The sequence below is a fragment of the Olea europaea genome, unplaced genomic scaffold, assembly GCF_002742605.1.
Source record: "Olea europaea var. sylvestris unplaced genomic scaffold, O_europaea_v1 scaffold272, whole genome shotgun sequence".
Classification (NCBI taxonomy): Eukaryota; Viridiplantae; Streptophyta; class Magnoliopsida; order Lamiales; family Oleaceae; genus Olea; species Olea europaea.
The window spans coordinates 341,868-366,320 of NW_019245613.1; the positions used below are offsets into that span (position 1 = coordinate 341,868).

At 34.6% G+C, this 24,453-nt stretch overlaps 1 protein-coding gene and 2 pseudogenes across 1 annotated transcript; 1 reads left to right on the forward strand and 2 right to left on the reverse strand.

The window, feature by feature from the left end:
- Positions 1-4,481, reverse strand: part of LOC111383575 — an 8,026-nt pseudogene extending 3,545 nt beyond the window's left edge.
- A 3,559-nt stretch (positions 4,482-8,040) lies between these two features.
- Positions 8,041-13,240, forward strand: LOC111383595 (annotated as a pseudogene).
- Positions 13,241-19,101: 5,861 nt separating this feature from the next.
- Positions 19,102-24,172, reverse strand: LOC111383573 (protein transport protein SEC23). The gene is made up of 2 exons (XM_023007687.1): positions 23,095-24,172; positions 19,102-20,988 (listed from the first exon to the last, which is right to left on the reverse strand). The coding sequence occupies exons 1-2, from the start codon at positions 23,818-23,820 to the stop codon at positions 19,333-19,335; spliced, it is 2,382 nt and encodes a 793-aa protein (XP_022863455.1). The 5' UTR covers positions 23,821-24,172; the 3' UTR covers positions 19,102-19,332.
- Positions 24,173-24,453: the final 281 nt, after the last annotated feature.

Below are 24,453 nucleotides of genomic sequence, written 5' to 3' on the forward strand. Positions count from 1 at the left end.
CCCCCCCCCCCCCTTTTTACTAGGGCTGGACAAAACTCCGAAACGAATCGGACGACCCTAATAGACCCAAACTGAGCAGTTCTTCTTAAGTTAAATATCCGAACGGGTGTCTGAATCGAGAATCGACAGTTTGGTTCAGTTCTTGGTCTAAAGAACCGAATAAGAACCAAATCTCCCTAGTTTTTTTATTTATTTATCTTAAATAAGCCAAATTATTTTTTCCTAAATAAATTTACTAACTCATAAATTTAGCCCAAACCTAAAATACGATTTTCCTATTTCTTATTTACAGCCCAAGTCCAACATAATCAAATTGACCTAAATTTTACCAAAATCTATTATTCTACCGTAGTGTCATTTCTACAGTTGTGGAGAAATTGAATTGGAAGCTTGGCTATACCTCTCTTCATTATTGTCAGTTTGCTAACTTTCTCTTCATGTAATTTTAACAATCAAACCTTTGAACAACTCAATAAAGAGTAGTGCAAAAAATACCTAAGATTTGGTTATGTTATTTTGTAAAAGCTGAGATTAAACATATTATTAGTTGAATTAATTCAACGTTCACTAAAAACAAAAACAGCATTTTGCAACTTTCAAAAAACGTTATTAAAGACCTTTTGCAACGTTTGGACGTATGTAGCAAACCTCAGTGTTGTTGTAGTGGAAGGATACGGCAACGTTTAAAAAAACATTGCCGTAAGTGTTTCGCAACATTTTTATTTTTATTTTTTTTACAGTAATTTATGTAAACTGACTCGCAAAATTGAAAATGACAAATTTTGGAATTGCATAAAAATTGATAATTTCATTACAATTTTTTGAATACATAACTAGTGGGTGAACGTGCAATTGGTTAATGTTGAAAATATATATATATGTAAATTTTAGAGAAATTGGTATCTAATGATAACAAGAAATTACAGACCTCTGATTTAGGAAGAATATTCAGACCATGATCATTTCTTTCATCTAGTATTCCACCTGCCATCATATTCCTGGCTTCTTCTCTGATCAACACCAGCCTTACAAGCAGCTTCCGATCAGGAACAACAGGATGAGATTCCATTGTCTGCAAAAATAATGGTTGCATGGAACCATAAACGGCAAGTTGGTATAAATTGAAGGAATTTTATTCAAGAATGCTAAGTTAAATGGTATCCATAATCAAACAGCATATAAGGGATCATAGTGAGAACCAAGAAACGAAAACGAAGAGCATGATGATACAATGATTGTACAAAAATGTTAAGACTACAAAAATTTAAAAAATCGGAAACAGAAATTAAGAAAATATGTTGAAAATTTATTTTACCTATTTTGGGGGTGGGGTAGGGGGGCAACGGTTCAAGAAACAAAACTGCTTCATAGGGTGACCTAAGCCAAGAAATAAATTATTAAACATATTCAAGTTCAGGTATCAAAGAATGAGTAGTCATGATGCAATTTCATACTGATGAAACTAAAATGTCACCCTACATGGTGCTCTTATAATAAACTGCATTCATCAAAGAAATAGCACAACCAGAGTGAAAATTCAAATAATATTTAATAACTTAGAAACAAGTATTTTGGCAAAAAACTTCAGTACAATCGTTCAATGATCTATCACAAAACATTAGGTCATTAGATGGATGAACAGGAGTGTAATGAAATAAAATGTTTTGACTTCAGAACAATAAATGTTATATAGATGTCGTGAGACATTATATCATCTTTCAATAGGAAGGTTATGCATTTTGTGCTAAAAACAAATATAACACGAAGATTTATGGTGCCACTCAATAAACATGAGATATGATAGAAGATGAACCCACAAAAAGTCCAACTGCATGTGAGGTAAATAATGCTTAATGTCATGTAAAGATTGTATCATCCAATTGATGTCCACCCTTCGTCAAAGAAAAATTAAATATTTGCAGGGAATTGCTAAGATTTTACAGAACAACTGTCACTATAGCATGGTAATATCTGGGTGTGAATCAGATGTAATTATGAATTGAGCTATAAGCTGATTTCTATTGGCACAACTATCCACAATGGAAATCCAGTACTGTTCTCCCATTTCATTAGTTCCATCATTTGAACCAATTTGGTCTAATTTAATCTAATCAAAACCTGGAAACTGGCAGAAGGAAATATGTGTCACGACCATAATTTCACACAGTTGAGATATAAAAGCAAAGCATGCATATTTTAATGGCTACCTCCAGAAGATCATCTGCCTGGTTAGCTATATCATACAAATTGGCCCCTGGAAAATGAACTTTTGTATTATTCTCGCTTTGAAATACACCACCACCACCAGCTACTCACCCGAGTAATTCGTGTCTGCTTTCTTTTTGGGGAGTTCTGCAGAGAAGGCCAATCAATTGAACCTACAGAAGGATGTGACAGAAAGGCTCTTCCATTAGCCTGAGTTTAAGATGATATTATATAATGGAGTCAAATAGTGGTTGAGTTCACAAGGACTCTCACATGAGGGGGACATTCTTTGGTGAGATGGGATAACACGGTCTCCTTAATCATCTCCAAGAGGGACTTCTTCCGAAAAGAAATAATTGATAAATAAATGTATTCCACCATACTAATGTTTCGATAAAGCAATAGTCTGAATGAAAAAAATAAAAAGTAAGCAACCAGCCATAAACAAAATTAAAAGAATAAGGATGTTGCACTAAATAATGCATAGTTCATCCAATAAACTTAAGATGAGAAAAATGGTGCCACGTCTGTCTAAATTACAAATGGATATTGCTATTTTAAAACACAACAAACAGGCATTATTGTGGCCACTAAAACCAGAATCCCAAGCCAAATAACTTTCTATCAGAAGTTCATGCCAATAGAATAAACATATTCAACCTCTAGACTCAATCAACGTCGTCAATGCATTTTTCAGTTGTTATGCCTTTTCATGATAAGGTAACAGTGCTAGCTGGTTATACAACATAAATCAGAAGGATTTATAAGCACGCCATAAACTTTATGCTGGAGCTACTCATGATTACTCATATTGAAAAAAGGCTCTTTCAAGAACCTAATGCCTTTAGAAGGCAAAAAGAAAACGGTTCTAATCTCATTCTTATGTCTGATTAAAGTGATTAACAGTTATAAACTCTGTAGAAACCAGTGTACAAAATGCAAACTGTTATCTTTTTTCACCGATACAAATGTGAGACGTTGTTCAACCTTAAATCAAACCATAAACATGACCTTAAAAATTAAATGTTCATATTATAAATCATTACCTTATCATCCTGGTCTTTTTCAGCAATTTGAATCATGTAATCAAGGGCCATCATAAACCCTGATTCCATCTGATCAACTTTCTTCCCAATCACTCCCTGTGCAGCCAACTGTACAGCCACCTCTTCGGATGCTTCATCCATGTTCATATCTTCTAACTTTTGCATAAACAGATTAAACAGATAATTGTATTACCATTTTTTGAAAAGTGCATAAGTAGCAAGACATTACGAACTTGGTTTCTAATAATGACCTTCTATAAAACACCTTAAAAAGATGATTCTAAAGATCCAAAACCCTCAGATAAAAATATTTTATGATCAAAATTATTCCAAGAGTTCATTACTTGATTTTCTCAAAACTCCAAACAACATAGCAAGTAAAATTCTTAATTCCTCATATCCAGTTGGATTTTTGGAGCTTCTAGACAGTAGTTTTAGGTACAGGGTTTAGTTTCTATTTATGTAGGTCTCCATTACAACCTCCAATTCTTTTAAACCTGCAATCTTCCCAAATATAAGATAAATAGCTAGCATAACACAACTACGTTGTGTATAGTGTCAAAAAAGAATCAGTATATACCTATATACCAGCAGAATTAAGTTCCAACACCAACAGAACGAGTCTAAAGGTAAAAGTACAGAAACTTTTACATCAAATGCAAGAGATGGCATCAAATTAAAATCTTATGCCCAATCCTTGAAAACTTTTTACCCTTATTTCTGTACTGAAACAATTCCATGCTTCCAAAGCAGCAATAGACAGTATGGCTAATGGCTTTATGGTTTAAGCTTTTGCCCGAGAATTTGAAAGCTTACAATAACTTGTAGAAATTTCACAAAAAAAAAAAAAAAAAAAAAAAAAAAAAAAAAAAAAAACAAGAAACAAAAAATAAACACCTGGAGCCAAATATTCCCAAAAGCTAGCAAATGGGACTTCCGGGCTTGACTATTTCTTTTAGAATAGACGTGAGCTGTTCACCACCTCTGAGCATAGCTTCGTAATGGGCAGCGTCCAATTTCGGGTTTTCTGGTTCTCCTCTTCTATTAGTGGCTCCACCGTCTTGTGCAAAGAATTGGTCCATGGGTAAGCCCCGACGCATGATTCCTGAAGGGGGGGAAAAATCACCTAAACAAGTGAATTTTTTATGTTACGAAATTGGGAAATTTGTGGGTTTAACAAAATTAGGGGTTTAAGATAAAGAAGTATTGAATGGAAACACAAAATATATATATATATATATATATATATATATATAAGAACAAAGTGAATCAGGACTACGGCTCTCAGGCCGTAGCGTAAAAAAGGGTGATGGAGATGGCGAAACACCTGTTCCCACTTTACGAAAATGGTCTGGCCTTAGTGACATGCGATCACCTTCCCAAACTGCATTAGTACACATACCAAACCTTGTTTGGATATATTACTATATATAATGAATCCATCTCAACCATCTGGTATAGCTAAAACTGGAGCTATAACCAGTTTCTATTTCAGTTCTTGAAAGCTCTCCTCATATTTCTGAGTCCATTGAAATTTCACACTCTTTTCTGGTTAATTGGGTCATTGGCCCAACTATTTTGTAGAATCCCTCGAAGAATCTCCAATAATAACCGGCTAGTCCCAAGAAACTACGAACTTTATCTACATTCATTGGTTTGGATCAGTTTGTTACCGCTTCAACTTTAATAGGTTCCACTTCAATTCCTTGTGCCGTAACCACATGACCAAGAAAAACTATACGATCAAGCCAAAATTCACATTTCTTGAGTTTGGCATACAACTTCTCCTTTCGTTGTGTCTCCAACACTATCTTGAGTTGTTCTTCATGTTGATCCTTATTCCTTGAATACACCAAAATGTTATCAACGAAAACAATGACAAATTGATCTAAATACTGGTGGAATACCCTATTCATTAAATCCATAAATAGTGCAGGAGCATTTGTTAATCCAAAGGGCATTACCGTGAACTCATAATGACCATAGCAGGTTCTAAATGCTATCTTTGGATGTCATCTACCTTCACTTTCAACTGATGATAGCCTGACTTCAAATCAATTTTGGAAAACACTGTTACACCCTTCAACTGATTAAATAGATCTTCAATCCGAGGAAGGGGATATTTGTTTTTTACTATCAATCGGTTCAATTCCCTATAATCAATACATAATCTCATTGATCCATCCTTCTTTTTCACAAAAAAAACGGGTGCGCTCCAAGGAAATGTACTTAGTCGGATGAAACCTTTATTGAACAACTCCTGCAACCGTATCTTTAATTCTTGTAGTTCTTTTGATGTCATCCTGTACGGAGCTTTAGACACTGGAGTTTCCCCAGGCATGAGCTCAATTGTAAACTCCAGTTTCCTATCAGGTGTTCCAGGTAAGTCATCAGGAAATACATCAATGAAATCTCTTACAATCAACATATTACCAATAGTAAGCTTCAATTGCTGAGTTCCATCTATACTCACTAAAAATCCTTGGCAAGATTTTTTTTAACATCTTTTCTGCCTTTATGCCCGACATAAGTCGAGTTAAAGACTTTACTCATACAGCGAAAAATAGAAACTCATCCTCCCGAAGCCTCTGAAAAACTACTTCATTTTCGAAACATCGAATGGTTGTGTGATTGCTTCCCAACCAGTCCATTCCTACAATAACGTCAAAGTCTTTCATGTCTAGGAGGTGCAGATCAACTACAAATTCTTTTCCTTCCATTACTAATTTTACTGCCCTAGCGAACTAATTGGTATTCAAAATTCTACTGGATGGGATGAAAATTTCTAGAACACTATCAGATTTTTCACATGCAGTACATGATTTAGCAATAAATGTGATGAAGCTAAATGAATGAGTAGCTCCAGAGTCTATAAGAACTTGTGGGTAGTTCAAATATTGATAGAATACCTGCCTTTATATTCGGATCCTCTGTTACCTCTTCTCGGGTTAAAGCAAAGACTTTGACTTTCACTTTCTTGCCCTATTCAATATCCTTCTTAGGTGGGTATGCCTTGTAGTCCGGAGCAAAATGGCCTTCCTGGCCACATCGATAACACACATATTTCCTAAACAAGCACTCTTCTCCATGAGTCTTGTCGCACATTAGGCATGATGAAGTAACTTTATTTGTTTTACTTGATTCTGATCCTGATCCTTATCCTAATCCTAATCCTATATTAGAATTCTTAAATTGTCCAAATCCTTTCCCTTTATTCAATCCATTCCACTTTCGTTTCCCATATGATTCATTATTTTTCTCAGTCATCCGATCCATTTCTAGACGATCAGAAATTGACTGGGCCCCCTGAAGCACTTCACTATAGGTGGTCATATGGTGAGATGCCCTGATGGTTGACTTAATGGTTGACTTCTTGTTTTGATTATTACAAATAAATTGCGTTTGATTCTAACAAATTGAATTTAAGTGATTGATAGTGATTATTGCAAATTTATAACACGAAAGATCTAGATCAGGAATTATGTAACATTGGCGCAAAACGATATACACACAAGATTTAGGAACAAGGAAATGGAAATCGAGCTCTCAGGCACCAAATTGCATTGGATGAAGAAATTGAAGACATTAGCTATAGATGCATTTGTATACTCAAGTGTAAAGGTAAAACACTTTATTATCTCGCATCGATTATAGCTCAAACAATTTTTATGTACGGGAATTATCGTGACAAACTTTACTTGCATAAAAATTATTTTCAAAAGATAAGTAAGTTGATTTTCACAATTAAACCTTTATGAAATTACTTATCCATATGAAATATATAAGAAAACCGTTCAAGTACCTTAAAGGAAATTTTTCACGAAAAAGGAAAATTCGATGGGAAAATAGTTGGCCCATCCAGACGTCCGGATGGGGTCTTCCGGACGTCTGGATGCTATGTCCAATGATCACATTTTTTAACCGTTTGGCAAATGGCTAGTTAATCATCCGGATAACAAGTGAACGTCCGAATCATTTGTCCGAATCTCCTTATTGATGGCTATAAATACCTCTCTTTATACCTCTTTTAAAGTGAGCTTTTAGAACATTAAAGAGATTTATTTGTTGATCTTATCTACCTTGTTTTTCAATCTTTAAGAGATCAAAATATCTATTTGTTGAATAACTTTTTGAGTGAGTAACTTTTTGAAAAATCATATATCTTAATAAAAGTTTTTCACTCAACACTTGAGCTATATTCTTTGAGATTTATTGAAGTGTTTGTGCCTAATTCTCTCTTAATATTTAGTTGTGTTCATACCATTTGTTAAGAGAGAAACCTTTCGATTGTAAATTTGATTTTCTTGTCGGTCGAGTTGAGGTCCTGGAAAGCTCAACGTGTAAAAGGATCGATACTCCTTAGTTGCAAGTCATCGGAAGTATTGTAAGGATTAGATTGCACCATAAGTCAATCAAAGATAATGAAAAAGGCCTTGCTCGTGACGGAGAGCTTGGTAACGGGGGATGTAGATCGTGATTGGATCGAACCTCCTCATTACATCGTTTGCACTCTCTTTTCCCTTCCTCTTAGTACTTTTGTGATGTCTTATTTATTCATAGTTATTTGCTTAAATTTGCATATATATTAGAAAAAGTTTCAAATAACCAATTCACCCCCCTCTTGGTTAGTTATTATTGGACCTTCAATTGGTATCAGAGTTTGGTACTCTTTTTTTTTATTCTACAATCTTGAGTAATGGCTAACCAAGTTTTTCAAAATAGTGAGAGGCACTCTACAAACCGGCCTCCTTTCTTTAATAGTACACATTATAACTATTGGAAGGTTAGGATGATAATTTATGTTCAATCTATTGATTACAATATTTGGGAAGTTATAAAATATGGTCCATATGCTCTTACTAAAACTATTAAAGTAGATGGTAGACCGGATCAAACTCTCTCCAAATCTAGAGAAGAATACGATGATGAAGATAAGAGAAAACTATCATTAAATGCCAAGGCTAAAAATCTACTTTATTGTGCACTTGATAGAAATGAATTTAATCGAATTAGTACATGTGATTCGGCATATAATATTTGGCATGTTCTTGAAGTTACTCATGTTGGCACAAGTAAAGTTAATGAAATAAAGATAAATATGCTAGTTAAAGAATTTGAAAATTTCTTTATGAAACAAAATGAGCCTATTGTTGACATGATTACTCGTTTTACCGATATTGTAAATGGTCTTAAAGGTTTTGATCGTAAATTTACTAACAGTGAACTTGTGAGTAAAATGCTTAGGTCCTTATTAGAGGAATGGAGTCCACTGAGGATGTTGATCGAGAATACTAAGTATGTAAATACATATCCTTTAGAGGAGCTCTACGGCACATTAATGACCTATGAGCTAAACAATGTCGAGGTTAAGGAGAAAACGAGAAAAAGCAAGGAGAAATCAAAGGAGCCTCCTAAAAGACAAATTGCATTAAAATCGAAAATTGAAGAAGGAACATCAAATGAAAATATGAGCGATGAAGAACTTGATGATTTGGTTCTTCTTGTCAAAAAATGGAGAGGTTTTCGTAATAATCGAAGATTCCAAAAGAAAAAAGAAAAAGTGGAAGATATGAACAAAAAGATTTTTTGCTATGATTGTGACAAGTCGGGTCACAAGAAGACCGAGTGTCCAAACAAAAAGAAAAATTTCAAGAAAAAGACATTTCAAGCCACATGAGATGATAGCGACGACGAAATACAAAATGGGAATGATAATCGAGATGAAGTGACAAATATGTGTTTCATGGCAATCGAAGACGAGGTATGTTCTTATGATGAGCTTTCAATTTCTTATGATGAAATGCTTGAAAAATCTGAAAAACTTGCTTTAAATCACGCTATTCTTAAAAAGAAAAACTTTATTTTGAATGAAGAAATTAAGAAAATCTCCGAAAAGTAAAAAGTGAGTTTAGATCATGACTTTTTAATAAAAGAAAACATCTCTTTAAAAGAAAAAGTTAATGATTTAACACAAATTATCCATAAGCTTACCGAAGGTAAGAAAATTTTTAATTTAATGCTCGGTATTCAAAAATGTGTTTTTGATAAAGGAGGAATTGGATATAAACCCTCTCTAAAACAAAAATCACTCAAAAATTTGTTTGTTAAGACTTCAAATATTTCATGTAACTTTTGTAATAAAAATGGACATATTGCTTTTTTTGGGTAACTAAAAAGAAATTATTCTTTGAGAACAAATACAAGTGGATACAAGAATCCACAAAAACTAACTATCAATGACCCAAATTTGTGTGGGTACCAAAAGTCAAAATTTAATTTGTCTTTGTAGGTACCAAAGAAAATAAAAAGTAAATGATTCTTGGATAGTGGATGCTTGAAGCATATGACCGGTGAACGATCATTATTATCAAATTTTCAAGAGAAAGATGGAGGTCATGTGACCTTTGGAGATAATGCCAAAGGTAAAATAATCGGCATTGGAAACATTGGTAACCACTCTTCCCCCTCTATCGAAAATGTTTTACTCGTTAATAATCTTAAACATAATTTGCCAAGCATTAGTCAATTATGTGACAAAGGTTCTAACATAAAATTCGATTCTTCCAAATGCCTTATTAAGGATGCTACATAGAAAGAGATAATTTTTATAGGAAGCCGAAGTAAAAATGCTTATATTATAAACATTGAATTGGAAAATAACGAAAAATGTTTACATAGCTTGAAGGAAGAATCGTGGTTATGACATAGAAGACGTGGACATGTAAACATGGATCTTCTTTCAAAAATTTCTAAAAATTATTTTGTAAAAGGTTTACCGAATTTGAAATTTGAAAAAGACAAAATTTGTGATGTTTGTCAATTTGGAAAACAAGTAAAAAGCTCTTTCAAACAAAAACTTTATACTTCAACCACAAAATCATTACAACTTCTTCATATGGATCTTTTTGGCCCCTCTAGGACGGCTAACTTAGGAGGTAAACATTATACTTTTGTTATTGCCGACGATTTTTCAAGATTTACTTGTGTTATATTTTTAAACTTGAAAGAAAAAGTCTTGAAAACTTTTAAACATTTTTGTAAGAAAGTTGAAAATGAAAAAGACTATTCTATTACAAACATTAGAAATGACCATGGTGGAGAATTTGATAATGTTGGGTTTGATGATTTTTGTAAAGAACATGGATATGAACATAATTTTTCGACTCCTAGAACACCTCAACAAAATGGTGTAGTAGAAAGGAAGAATCGTACATTACAAGAAATGGCTCGAACTATGTTAAATGAAAATAACTTGCCTAAATATTTTTGGGCCGAAGCTGTTAATACCGCTTGCTACATTATCAACAGAGTATTAATAAACAAAAAGAAAACTAAAACTCTTTACGATCTTTGGAAAAATAGAATTCCAAATATTAGTTATTTCAAAGTTTTTGGATGTAAATGTTTTATTTTGAATACAAAAGACAAGTTGGGGAAATTCGACTCCAAATCCGATATTGAAATTTTCTTAGGACACTGATCAACTAGCAAAGCTTATAGAGTTTTTAACAAATGAACTCTAGTTGTTGAAGAATCTATGCATGTTACATTTGATGAAACTAACTCATTTGATCGAGAGAAAGGTAGTGATGACGATGTAAGTTTGGAAGCTCCTTTCGAACAAATGAACATTCAAAACCAAAATAAGGAGACACCAAATGAAGACATAGAAAAGTCCAATGCTCAAGAAAATGAAGCAAGACAAACCAGAGAACAAAGTGATCCCTCATTACCAAAAGAATGGAGGTTTGTTCTAGCTCATCCCAAAGAGCTAATAATTGGCGATCCATTAAAAGGTATAACTACTAAAACCTCTTACAAAAATCATTGTGGTAGTTGGCATTTATTTCTCAAATCGAACCTAAGAATTTCAAAGAAGTTGAGTTTGATGAGTTTTGAATTCTAGCAATGCAAGAAGAATTAAATCAATTTGAAAGAAACCATATTTGGGACTTAGTCGCTAGATCAAACAATCAAACGGTTATTGGAACAAAATGAATTTTTAGAAATAAAAGAGATGAAAATGAAATAATTGTACGTAACAAGGCGATATTAGTGGCCCAAGGTTACAATCAAGAAGAATGTATCGATTTTGAAGAAACATTTGCACCAGTAGCAAGATTAGAATCCATCCGTATGCTTCTTGCATTTGCATGTCACAAAGATTTTACACTTTATCAAATAGATATTAAAAGTCTTTTTTTAAATGGCTTCATTCAAGAAGAAGTTTTTATTGAGCAACCTCCCGATTTTAAAGATCACAAATATCTGGATCATGTATTTAAACTTCAAAAAACTCTTTACGGTTTGAAACAAGCTCCTAGAGCTTGGTACGAACGATTGAGCAATTTTATTTTCTCAAATGATTTTTCGATTGGAAAAGCAGATACTAAACTTTTTATAAAAACTCATAAAGATGATATGCTCATTATTCAAATTTATGTTGACGATATTATTTTTGGTGCTACAAATATACATCTCTGTAAAGAATTTTCAAAATGCATGAGTAATGAATTTGAAATGAGCATGATGGATGAGTTAAAAAATTTCCTTGGCCTTCAAATTATACGAATGAAGGAAGGAATTTTCATAAATCAAAATAAATATATATTAGACATGCTTAAAAAATTTGACATGCATGACATCAAGTCTATGAACACACTAATGAGTACATCTCTAAAACTTAATAAGGATGAGTAAGGTACTTCTGTGGACGTCACAAAATATCGATGTATGATCGGATCCCTTCTTTATTTAATTACTAGTAGACCCGATATTATGTTTAATGTTTGCCTATGTACTCGCTTTCAATCTAATCCTAAGGAATCACACTTAAAGGCCGTAAAAAGAATTTTTCGTTATCTAAGTGGTATGAGTACTTTTGGACTTTGGTATTCAAAAGGCACTCATATTGATTTAATTAATTATTCGGATGTCGATTGGGTCGGATGTAATGTTGATCGTAAAAGCACAAGTGGAAATTGTCACTTTCTAGGCTTTGTACTTGTGTCTTGGTCTAGTAAGAAACAAAATTTCGTTGCACTATCCACCGCCGAGGCGGAATATATCTCAACCGCTAGTTGTTGTGCACAAACACTTTGGATGAAACAAACTTTATGTGATTATCATTTGACTTTCGATCATATTCCTATCTTATGTGATAATACTAGTGCCATAAATTTGTCCAAAAATCCCGTTTTACATTCACGAACTAAGCATATTGAGATTCAGCATCATTTTCTTCGTGATCATACCCAAAAAGGATATATTGAATTAGAATTTATAAAGACTGAAGACCAATTGGCTGATATTTTTACAAAACCTCTAGCAAATGACCGATTATCTTGTATTCGAAGAGGCTTAGGTATTCTTGACGAAAATGAAGTGAACTAAGCTTTAAATCATTTTATGTGTTTTTATTTTTTTCCTCAAATTCTTAAAAAAAAAAAAAAAAAATTTATCGGGACGCACTTAGAGTGTCCGGACCAACTCGTCCGGATTGGCAGTCTGCTTTATGAAATTTCAAATTTAATGTCATCCGGACGTCTGGATAATGAAACGGACGTCCGGATCATGGCGATCCAATTTTAAAATCGCGAGACCATCTCCTTCATCTGCCATTTTCTCTTCTTCTTCGAATTCTTTTCTCTGCAAATCCACACACAAGCATTTTTTTTGGTTGAATCTTGTTCATTTCACCTATTAATTGAAAAATCCCACATAATAACTCAAGCATTTCATACACCATTACTCTCCTCATCTAGTAGCTTGATTTTTCATAGCAAATCATCACTTGATGCCCTGGAAATCACCTGATTGGGATTTTTTGATTTTTTTGAAAATTGTGGAAATCTCACCCATTTTTATCTACTATGTAGGGTTCTGGGCGTGGAAAACGGGGAAGAAAAATCGTGCAACGACCCCCTTCACCATCGGATGAGGAGATGGATTTGGAGCCGGAGAAGCCATCAAACCCTTTTAAAAAATAGCCCATTTTAATCGGTAAGAATGTTGATTTTATAGATTTTACAATAGAAACTCCCGCTTTTCATATTGAAGAATGTTTTGAACGTATGGGATGGATAACCGTGTCCATGATGGAAGAACGAGCTTATCCAAGCCTTATGAAAGAATTTTATCAAAAAATAAATTTTACGACACGTTTAAACGAAATCCTTACTTTGTTAAAAATGTCCGGTTCACAATTTCAAAAGTGTTAATTCGTCAACTACTTAATCTCGAGCCTTGTGACTCAAAAGTGTTTTTACATAAGTCTCCACCAACCAGAGAAGGATACGATCCTTCTGAGGCATGTCGTCGAGTTACGGGGAAAGACTTAGAGAACATCACAAAAATTAGTGCACGTCAATTAACACTTTCATGCAAAGTTTTGCAAAATATCATTGCTCACATTATTTTTCTCACAAAGGTCATCGAGACGAAGTCAATCACTTCGATCTCTTTATTTTGGATTCTCTACTAGTCGGGTGTAAAATTGATTTTCCTACTATTGCACTTGGCCTTATGAAGCTTGTGCATGCATCACGACACACCAAAGCTTTACCTTACGAGATGCTTCTCACAAATTTTTTTAAGCATTTTAATGTTTCATTGGACGGAGAAGATTTTATAAAATTACACCCTACCGATACTATTAACATTCAGACATTAAAAAGGATGAAAATAGTAAAGGAACATAGGCAATGGGTGGCTCATACGAAAGGGTTCGATCCTACCTCTGATCTATCCACTCTCCCATTTGAAGATGAAGCTAAATCAGACGAAGAAGTACCTGAAGCTCCTACATCCGCATCTGACATTCCAGGCTCGAGTGTGTCTCCTCCTTCCCGAGAGCGTTCCACATTTACCGAGGAGCAATATAATCTCCTCCATGGGCGGATTGATTCTCTTACTTCATCGATCGACGGCATGGGTAGCGTACTTCTCCAGATGTAGGCTCAGCAGATATCTATCAAGGACCGACAGCTCGAGATGCAGCAGCAGCAGCTTGAGATGCAGCAACGACAAGCTGAGATGCAGGCTCAGCAGACTGCATTTTTCACCAAGTTTTATGCTATATTTCCTCCTCCGTCCCCACCTCCGGCCCCTTAGTTTACTTTCTTGGCTACTACTATTCTCATGTTAGTTGTTCTCTATTGCACTTTTATATTTTGGATAGTTGACTTCTTAAATGATATTTTTATGCTATTTGACTTATTATATCTTTTTGCTTATACCAAAAGGGGGAAGATGAGCAGATGATTATGCTACATAGGAACAACATAGTAAGCGGGAATGTTATTAAATGTTATATGCATGTTGATAAGGGGAATATTACTTGCAATATACAAAATTATGCTCCTGATTATTTGATGCTGATTCAATTTGTTCAATATTTGTTTTGCAAAAATCATCTCGTTTGTCATAATCAAAAAGGGGGATATTGTTGACCTAATGGTTGACTTCTTGTTTTGATTATTACAAACAAATTGCGTTTGATTCTAAAAAATTGAATTTAAGTGATTGATAGTGATTATTGCAAATTTATGACACGAAAGATCTAGATCAGGAATCATGCAACCTTGTAGCAAAACGATATACACACAAGATTTACAAACAAGGAAATGGAAATCGAGCTTTCACGCACCAAATTGCATTGGATGAAGAAATTGAAGACATTAGCTATAGATGCATTTGTATACTCAAGTGTAAATGTAAAACATTTTAATATTTCTCATCGATTATAGCTCAAACGATTTTTATGCACGGAAATTATCGTGACAAAATTTACTTGCATAAAAATTATTTTCAAAAGATAAGTAAGTTGATTTTCACAATTAAACCTTTATGAAATTACTTATCTATATGAAATATATAAGAAAACTGTTCAAGTACCTTAAAGGAAATTTTTCACGAAAAAGGAAAATTCGATTGGAAAATAGTTGGCCCATCCGGACGTCCGGATGCGATGTCCAACAGTCACATTTTTTAACCGTTTGCCAAACGGCTAGTTAATTGTCCGGATAACAAACGAACATCCGAATCATTTGTTCGGATCTCCTGATTAATGGCTATAAATACCTCTCTTTATATCTCTTTTAAAGTGAGCTTTTAGAACATTAAAGAGAGTTATTTATTGATCTTATCTACATTGTTTTTCAATCTTTAAGAGATCAAAATATCTATTCGTTGAAAAACTTTTTGAGTGAGTAACTTTTTGAAAAATCATATATCTCAATAAAATTTTTTCACTCAACACTTGAGATATATTCTTTGAGATTTATTGAAGCGTTTGTGCCTAATTCTCTCTTAATATTTAGTTGTATTCATACCATTTGTTAAGAGAGAAACCTTTCGATTGTAACTTTGATTTTCTTGTCGGTCGAGTTGAGGTCCCGAAAAGTTCAACGTGTAAAGGGATTGGTGCTCCTTAATTGTAAGTCGCCCGAAGCTTTGTAAGGGTTGGATTGTACCATAAATCAATCAAAGATAGTGAAAAAGACCTTACTCGTGATGGAGAGCTTGGTAACGGGGGATGTAGATCGTGATTGGATCGAACCTCCTTATTACATCGTTTGCACTCTCTTTTCCCTTTCTCTTATTACTTTTGTATTGTCATGTTTATTCATAGTTATTTGCTTAAATTTGCATTTAGTATAGAAAAAGTTTCAAATAACCAATTCACCCCCCTTGGTTAGTTATTCTTGGGCCTTCATTTCTTAAATTAAATATCTGAACAGATATTTGAATCGAGAACCGACAGGTTGGGTTTAGTTCTCAATCCGAAAAATCAAATAAGAACTAAATCTCCCTAGTTTTTTATTTATTTATCTTAAATAAACCAAATTATTTTTTAAAAAAATAAATTTACCAACTAATTAATTTAGTCCAAACTCAAAATAAGATTTTTCTACTTCTAATTTCTAGCCGAAGTCCAATCTAATCAAATTGATCAAAGTTTTTCCCATATCTATTATTCTACCGTAATACCGTTTCTACAATTTTGAAGAAATCAGATTGGAGACTTGGCTACGACCATCTTCATTATTATGAGTTGCTCTCTTCTTCCTCCTGTAATTTTAACAATCAAATCTATGAAAAACTCAATAAAGAGAGGCGCAAAAGATACATAAGATTTTGCTACGTTATTTTGTAAAAACTTAGATTAAACATATCATTCATTGAATTAATACAGCGTTGTTGTAAATATTAAAAAATTAATTACTATATGGAACTCATGAAACGAATCAAATTGAACAAAATGGAACTTAACCCAAATGATTTCATAATTAAATTTGAGCCCAACGCTTTTAATTACTAAATACCAGAAAATTTGGGTTCGATTTAGTTCTTTTTAGAACATAACCGAATCAGACCATATCCCGTCCTACCTTTTGCATTAACAAATATATTGAAATAAAAACTAGAAATAGAAAAAAAAAAAAAAAAAAAAAAAAAAAAAAAAAAAAAAAAAAAAAAAAAACACCATTATGGCCATTATTTAGGTAAATTTTTTAATATTAAAAAAAAAAAAAAAAAAAAAAAAAAAAAAAAAAAAAAAAAAAAACTAATATACTAAAATAAATGCAAAATTCACCTCTAAATTGAGAACAATAACTTTCTCCCGCCCAAGTATACTGGAAGGGTAAGACGAGGGGATCAAGAATTCGAAGATAACGCACGTGGATTTGCATCCTGTGCATGATTACATACTTATCAACGTCCAGGATGATCTCCTTGCCCAAAGAGCCCATAAGGATCCATTTCCGTCACCTGGCTCTCTTTTTCTTCAGTCCACCCGGAGGATCTGCCGGCACCACATTCCCACCTTCTTGACCAATCATATCCAATAAACATTATGATGAAAAATTACTTAAAACATCTTCATGATTCTTTCAATGGTTTACTTTAAGTAGTGATTTTGAGAATTGATTTTTTGATCGTGAGAAAAGTGAGGGTCACATGTGAGAGAAGAAGTCAAAGATTATGACTGGAATAATGAAATAACGGTCAAAAAAAAATTTTTTTGGATGAAAAATCACTCCCAAAAGAGGTATATTCATATGTGTGCCTTATTATAGAAACAGAGAAAACAATTCAGAGCTGTACAGTGTATAGGATGGATCACATGACAGAATTAGAATTTGCGTATAACTGAGATTGATCCGGAGAGATTGAGAAGAAGGCTCATAATTTGTTTTATTATTCCACTGAATATGAATGGATTTATCTTCTTGGACTATAGCATAACCGGTCTTGAATTTACAATAAAGAGAGAACATGATCTACACCTCAAATTCGACAGAGACCATTCTTATTTAGCCGCCGCTTGATGTACTTAAAATTAGTTTTTTAGTAAATTTTGATAAAAATTAATAAAATATGTTATTAAAACATTGTGAAACCATAGATTTTAACATAAATTTTGATCTATATAAAATATGGGCTTAATTATATTATGTATTTAAAAATATACTATACTTGAAAAATAACTAAAATAAATTAATAAGCGAGTAACTTCTTCACACCCCATAGTTTATGTGTGTAAAACTAGAACGAGCTGCACACTTAAAGCAAAACTTGGCTGAAGCCATCCAGTAGGACAACCTATCCCTTAGGTGTTACGGGCCAATGGCTATACGAGCCATGTTAGTTTAGGAAGACTATGAGATGGGGGGCGAGGTGAAGGTGGCTCTCCCAGACCTCAGTTCTCCTCAGTCATTGGGAATTTTTGAGGCGAGGTAGGACGAGTAAAATATCTCAATTTCTCGTCTTGTTTATTTTATTTTTTTTAAAATATGATTTAAACACATAAAAATAATTAATTAGTACATAGAGAATGAATAAAGTCCATGTTTCTTTTCTCATCCACGGGACAAGGAACTCCCATGTCATTCGAGAGGAGATGAAAGGGAATGGGACATTTTACATTTATATCAACTCAGCCAAGGTTTGAATAAAGAGTCGTGGGGGAGGGGGGGTGGGGGGGAACGAATTTTATGTATTTAAAAAAGTACTATACTTGAAAAATAACTAAAACTAATAAATAAGCGAGTAACTTCTTCACACCCCATAGTTTATGTGTGTAAAACTAGAACGAGCTGCACACTTAAAGCAAAACTTGGCTGAAGCCATCCAGTGGGACAACCTATCCCTTAGGTGTTACGGGCCAATGGCTATACGAGCCATGTTAGTTTAGGAAGACTACGAGATGGGGGGCGAGGTGAAGGTGGCTCTCCCAGACCTCAGTTCTCCTCAGTCACTGGGAATTTTTGAGGCGAGGTAGGACGAGTAAAATATCTCAATTTCTTGTCTCGTTTATTTTATTTTTTTTTAAATATGATTTAAACACATAAAAATAATTAATTAGTACATAGAGAATGAATAAAGTCCATGTTTCTTTTCTCATCCACGGGACAAGGAACTCCCATGTCATTCGAGAGGAGATGAAAGGGAATGGGACATTCTACATTTATATCAACTCAGCCAAGGTTTGAATAAAGAGTCGTGGGGGAGGGGGGGTGGGGGGGAACGAGACATGCCAAACTAATTTCTTATCTACATATTTTGTGATACACAACTATTACTCACGCATCCATCACTTATTTTTATTTGTTTATAATTTATAAACTGATTATAAACAATACCCACAGTTCAATTTACACCTCCAGTGTTGCTGGTCTCCTCTCTCCCTAACAATCATGCATTAATCAGTTCCTCAAACTCACAATAAAGAAAGAAAAGAGCTACATATACATAACTGTCTACATAATTGTTCCATAATTACACGTGACTGGAACAACCGAATGATTGTCACATCACATTATGGACACATTATTTACAATAATTATGTACAAGTAGAATTTTCCATAAAGAAAGAAAACTCTTCCAATTCCAAAATCCGCGTTATAAATACCAATTACACCAGCAGGAAATGAAGCAACAACTTGAAATAATACATAAAGCCCAAAATATGAAACCCTCTTCAATTTTTTCCTCTATAACCTCAAAAACTATCCATATACAACAATATTGTGTCTATTATTACAGAAAGAAGCGAAAATCTACAAAACTCCATTAATTAACCTTGAACTGCCAATTCTTGCAAGTGCTCAAGGAATACTTGCAGGCTCACATCATCTGTAAATATAATTTCTGAACCGTCTGTATATGTTGAATTCTGAGTTACGGATGGATTTAACTTGGCAAGAAGAAACCTTGCTTGGCTACTGTGCTGGTCACATTTGATAAGTTTCGGGACGGGAACCCTTTCAGCCACCAGTTGCTCAGCATCAAGCTCAGGAGCTTCTAGAAGTTTCCTGAAATTCTCGTGGATAGGGTCCTTGTCATAACCGAGTTTTCTCCACTGTGCAATCTTAGAACCATAGTGAATGACAACGTAAAAGAAGGAATCAAAAAGCAAAATCACATCCGGAGATATGGAACATATGTCCAAGAGGACTGGGATAGGGGGACCATCAAATGAATACTGGAAAAGGGTAGGCTGGACCATGATAAGAGAATTAACTACTCCCTCACGATTTAACATCAAACGGAAATAAGCTGTCTCGTCTGGAGTGCTGTTGAAGACGTCAATAAATTGTGACCTCCTCAAGTAGTATATAAATTGTGGATATAAAGAGAAGTTGGACGAAAGGCGGAAGGAAGACGGATCTTCCGGCATGTAATCCCCAAATTTAGAAGCAAAACGAATCAATGTCTTATCCAACCATCTTACAACATCATGTGCATAACTTTTCCCTGTTCTGTGGATGGCAAGTCTAGCCATAACTGAAGCTGCCACTTCCTGATCAAACCCAGCAGCAATATCAGGTGAGTGCTTCCCGGTCCACCTTCGTGAAACGGTTGTCACCCTTTTCCGGATTCCCATGTTACCATATCGATAACGTGTTATGAACTGTATGAAAAATGCAGAACCAGATTGAACATTTTGTCCGTCACCCACTTCGAAGAAGAAAGCAATGCATGTTTTGCTAGTGACTGTCCCCAGTTTCCAAATGTAAGTACCACCCTCACCAATCTCTTTGTTGCTTACTGAATTATTCATCTTCCGCATAGAAGTACAGGGACCAAGGGCCCCACAAATCTTCACATCTTTTGTCGTTACTATCTCTATAGTTGCATCAAAACACATCTTTAAATTTCCACTGTCATCACGGTCAAACATTTGACGCAGGCACTTCCTAAATTGCTCCGACGCAAATGATTCCCCTAACATCATGAAACCACCTGAACTTTCAACTGGGACTTTTATTTCTGCTGCTCCAACCTGATCCAGAGAGCAGACAAAAAGATCAAGAATGATGGATGAATCAGATAATCTCTGAGATATTTGCTTGTAGAATTCACTGGATTTTCTATAGTAAGCTGCATGACCATTATTAAGGTCTCGGTGAGTTCTGATGGAATTGCCAAGATCAGAGTTGACGATGATCCCTGGGCCGATTGTTGCAGGTCCTGATGTGAAGACCATGACACGAGAACCAGTATTCACCGAGCATCCTTCTAGAAGCCCTACAGCCACTGATATTGCAACACCTGTAGACCGTAGAGGCCGGTGTCCTCGCGTGATCTGTGGTGAAGAACAAATATCTTCGATTGCTGATGTTATGTTGAACTCACATTGCGACACTGGCAAGAGAAAGTCCTTTCTTTGAACAGCTGATGTCATTCCAAGGGGTTGTGTCATTTGATGGAGCCCAAGAAGCTGCTTAGTCTGTTTAAAAATGAGAATCGAGCAAGTGAAATCAATATATCAAAAACAAAAACAGATATAGGATTGACATCTTAGTCTATGTTGGGCAAATTTATAAATCATTTATAAATTGATCAAACTTCATTTTCAACCACATATTTCAAAAGGAGCCACCAACACTATCCACTTATCCACCACTCATTTCTATCTATTTATAAATTCTTCCCAAACAGAGGTTTAATTAATTGTAATATATGTAGCTCCATTGATCGATAGTCCAAAAAAATATAGTGGTGTTGAGCCAGGCAATGAAATGAAACGGGCGCAAACACAAGAAGATGCAAAAGAAAAAGAATCCTGAAATTTTCACCAGCTTAAAACCTTCCTCGAGATTACAAGAGTACAGGTCTTAGGCTACTAAATGTTTCATCGACCCCTACAACTAGTCATTGATCATCTCCACACCTAGAACACCCAGCCTAAAAGCATCAATGCATACTACTGGTGTCCTGGCTCCATCAAATTACTATAAACACATTATTTCATCAAGACAAAATTTTTTTTTTCCTGTTTCTCTATTCCAAACGAATATGACATACATATTGAGTGAAATGACCTAAATATTGGCTGATGAAAGTCACTAACTTGGACAAAATATTTCACTTAAACTAATAATTCAAATATCATAGAAAAATACTGACTCCACAAGCTTCCATCAGTGCCATTTCTCCACAAGTTTCTTTCTATCTGTGAACAACCAGCTTATAGTGGCACCAAGCTTGGAGCCATTGAGCAAGAGAACCAAAAAGAATTGGTTTAAGCTCCATTTTTTATTGAAGGCATCAGAGTCGGATTTGTAGCACAGACATTTCAATTAGGGTAGCATGTCCGTGTCAGACACATGTCCATACCGACACTTCTCGAACACTCTACCATAATTTTTTTCCTTTCTTTACTAGAAATATTATATATTTTTAACTCAAAGTAATCGATAAATAATAAATAGGTCCTCATTTAAAAAATTTCACCAAGAAAAATTAATAACAAGTATAAAACTAAATTAATACTATATAAATGAAAAATTTTAAAGAATTTCATCAGTGTGTCGTGAGGGTACTTTTTTGAAAAATCCACGTGTCCGTATCGGTGCATCGCAGAGAGTCGGTAATATTCTACCCTCATTATGAATAACCAATCTAGAAGAGTGGGTGAAATAATGGGTCAAGTTGAGACAAGAATGTTAAGTGGAAGTGAAGAAGTGATCTGCAGAAAGGAGGTGTAGTAGCACAGGGAGACTTTGTAATCAAACACAAATTCAACACAAGAGGCACATGGATTGCAGAATTGGAGGGGTTTGTATCATCGCTGGTATGAGAGTGGGTAGAAACTAGAAAGAGTTCAGGGTCAGCAAAATGAGGAAATGGTTGAGTGAATCAATGTAGTTTGCACTTTCGCCTCTAAGTACGTGATGCTGATCTGTATATTAAGGAGCTTGTATCAGAATGAACATAGCTATGCCAACCTCCGTGGAGGTTATTTCTGATTGCTGAAGTATTTATCTGTTCTTTTCATTGTCCGTTGACATCCTTTATTTATATATGAGATAAGAAGGAAAGGAAAAAAATTTTAAGATACAGTGTGACTTATGTTATTATAGACCTTTGAATTTAAATCTTTATGGCAGTTTCGTTTTACAGGCTTCAAGTTGGGGAAGAGGAGTTTTAATTGCAATCGTGTATTGGCCACCTTGCAATCGTGCATTGCTAATCTCGCAGTTCATAGAATTCTTTTGATATCTTACATTGACAACAAACCCCATCTTCTCAATTTACAATCCTATCCATATTTGTCAAAATAATGCAATTATTTCATCATCTTTCTTCACAATAGCAAATATTTCCAATATATTAGGTCTATAATCCAAGTAAAATCATAGATAAATGGCAGCAGGAGTAACATAGGCAGGAAAATGCGATATTATTCAATTTGGGAAAGATTCAGCAGAATATATAAGGCAACAAATTTTTATATAGCAACTGAAACAAAGAATTTGTTCTAATATGAAATCCAATACAAAAAATGCATCATTCTCAACATTAACTAATATGTGTTTCTATGGAAATATACCTGCTCCGATGAAACCTCGCGCTCACCATGGAAAAGCACAACCCTCAAACACTCCGTAAACCCCAAGTCATACACCCTCACCATAGAGTCAAAAACAACCAGACCCACAAGTGCATTCTCTGGCAATCGAGTGATGACATGCAACAATTCACTCTTCAGCAGTCCCAGCTCGTCTTCTGGTGTACAAGCATCCACAACAAACACAATCGCTGGCCCCACCATTAACCCAGCCCCTGCCCAATCCGAACCCGTGCTTGGACCAAAATACGCTGACATGGATGTAAATGAACTACTATTAGACCTCAAACCCAATGCCTTATTCATGCTCGGAGCCGAGCCCAGACCGGAACTCAAACCCAAGCCTTGGTCCGAACCCCTTTTATTCAAATGATACTCCACGGTGCAGTAGGTAGGAAAAAGCTCAGCTGGAATATTATTTTCATTAATATGAATATACGATACTGGGAAACGATTCTTCTCATAGCAAAACGGACAGATCCAGATTTTCGCAGTGTAATCAACCCTGGAATACGGATTCAAAACTGCGTGGCATTGGGAACAATACAAAGGATCGTAAGGCAGAATCGGAAGCTCGTTAAATGGCGTTAAGGGGGTGCACATGATGGAAAGTGGGATGACTAGAGATGCAACTTCGGGCTTGGTAGCAGGCCAGGAGTGCCATGACCATCTGAGACCCTCCATCGCTTCCAATTCATTAAAATCCATTGACAGCCCAGTCGAAGAAATCAGATGTAATTGATGAAATGAGGGTGTAATTTCATCAGGATTTGAAAAATAAATAAATAAATAAACCAGTAAAGGTTAGGGTTTGGATTTTTTGCTTATACTTTTTCTGGGCGTGGATTCACAGAGATATTAGCATAAATTTAAAGATAGATTCCGGCCGGCAACATTGATTCGCAGGGCAAAGAATCAATAAAGCAGAGTTACAGAAGATTCTGAAGAGCATTTGATCATAATTTGGGGAATGTTAACTGTAATTTTTGGGCAATTCATCTCGGAAGGGCTCTTTTCCAAGTCACAGAGCGAGAAGGGTCTACATCTTAAACCCCATCTCTAGAAGGGCTTTCTTTAAAGATAATTATTATCACTACAAATTTTATTAAGCCTCTGTTTGCACCTCATTACCTGAGAATAAAAATGAAAGAAATGGTATTTTTTTTTTTAAAAATGAGTGGTTGAAAAAAAAAAGAAAATTTTCAATTTACGTGAAATATTATTTTATGAAAGATTGTGTAGTTGAAAATAGGAGAGAGAAAAATGGAATGTAATGTAATTTAATTTAATGGGGATCAAACGGGAGCTAAATACACCATAATTTTTTATTTACTAAAATAT

Excerpts from the sequence above, each read along its gene's own strand:
- LOC111383573 (XM_023007687.1), bottom strand. The coding sequence starts at position 23,820 with ATGGATTTTAATGAATTGGAAGCGATGGAGGGTCTCAGATGGTCATGG. Across the intron at positions 20,989-23,094 it reads GCGAGGTTTCATCGGAGCAG|ACTAAGCAGCTTCTTGGGCT; the intron begins GTATATTTCCAT and ends ATTTTTAAACAG.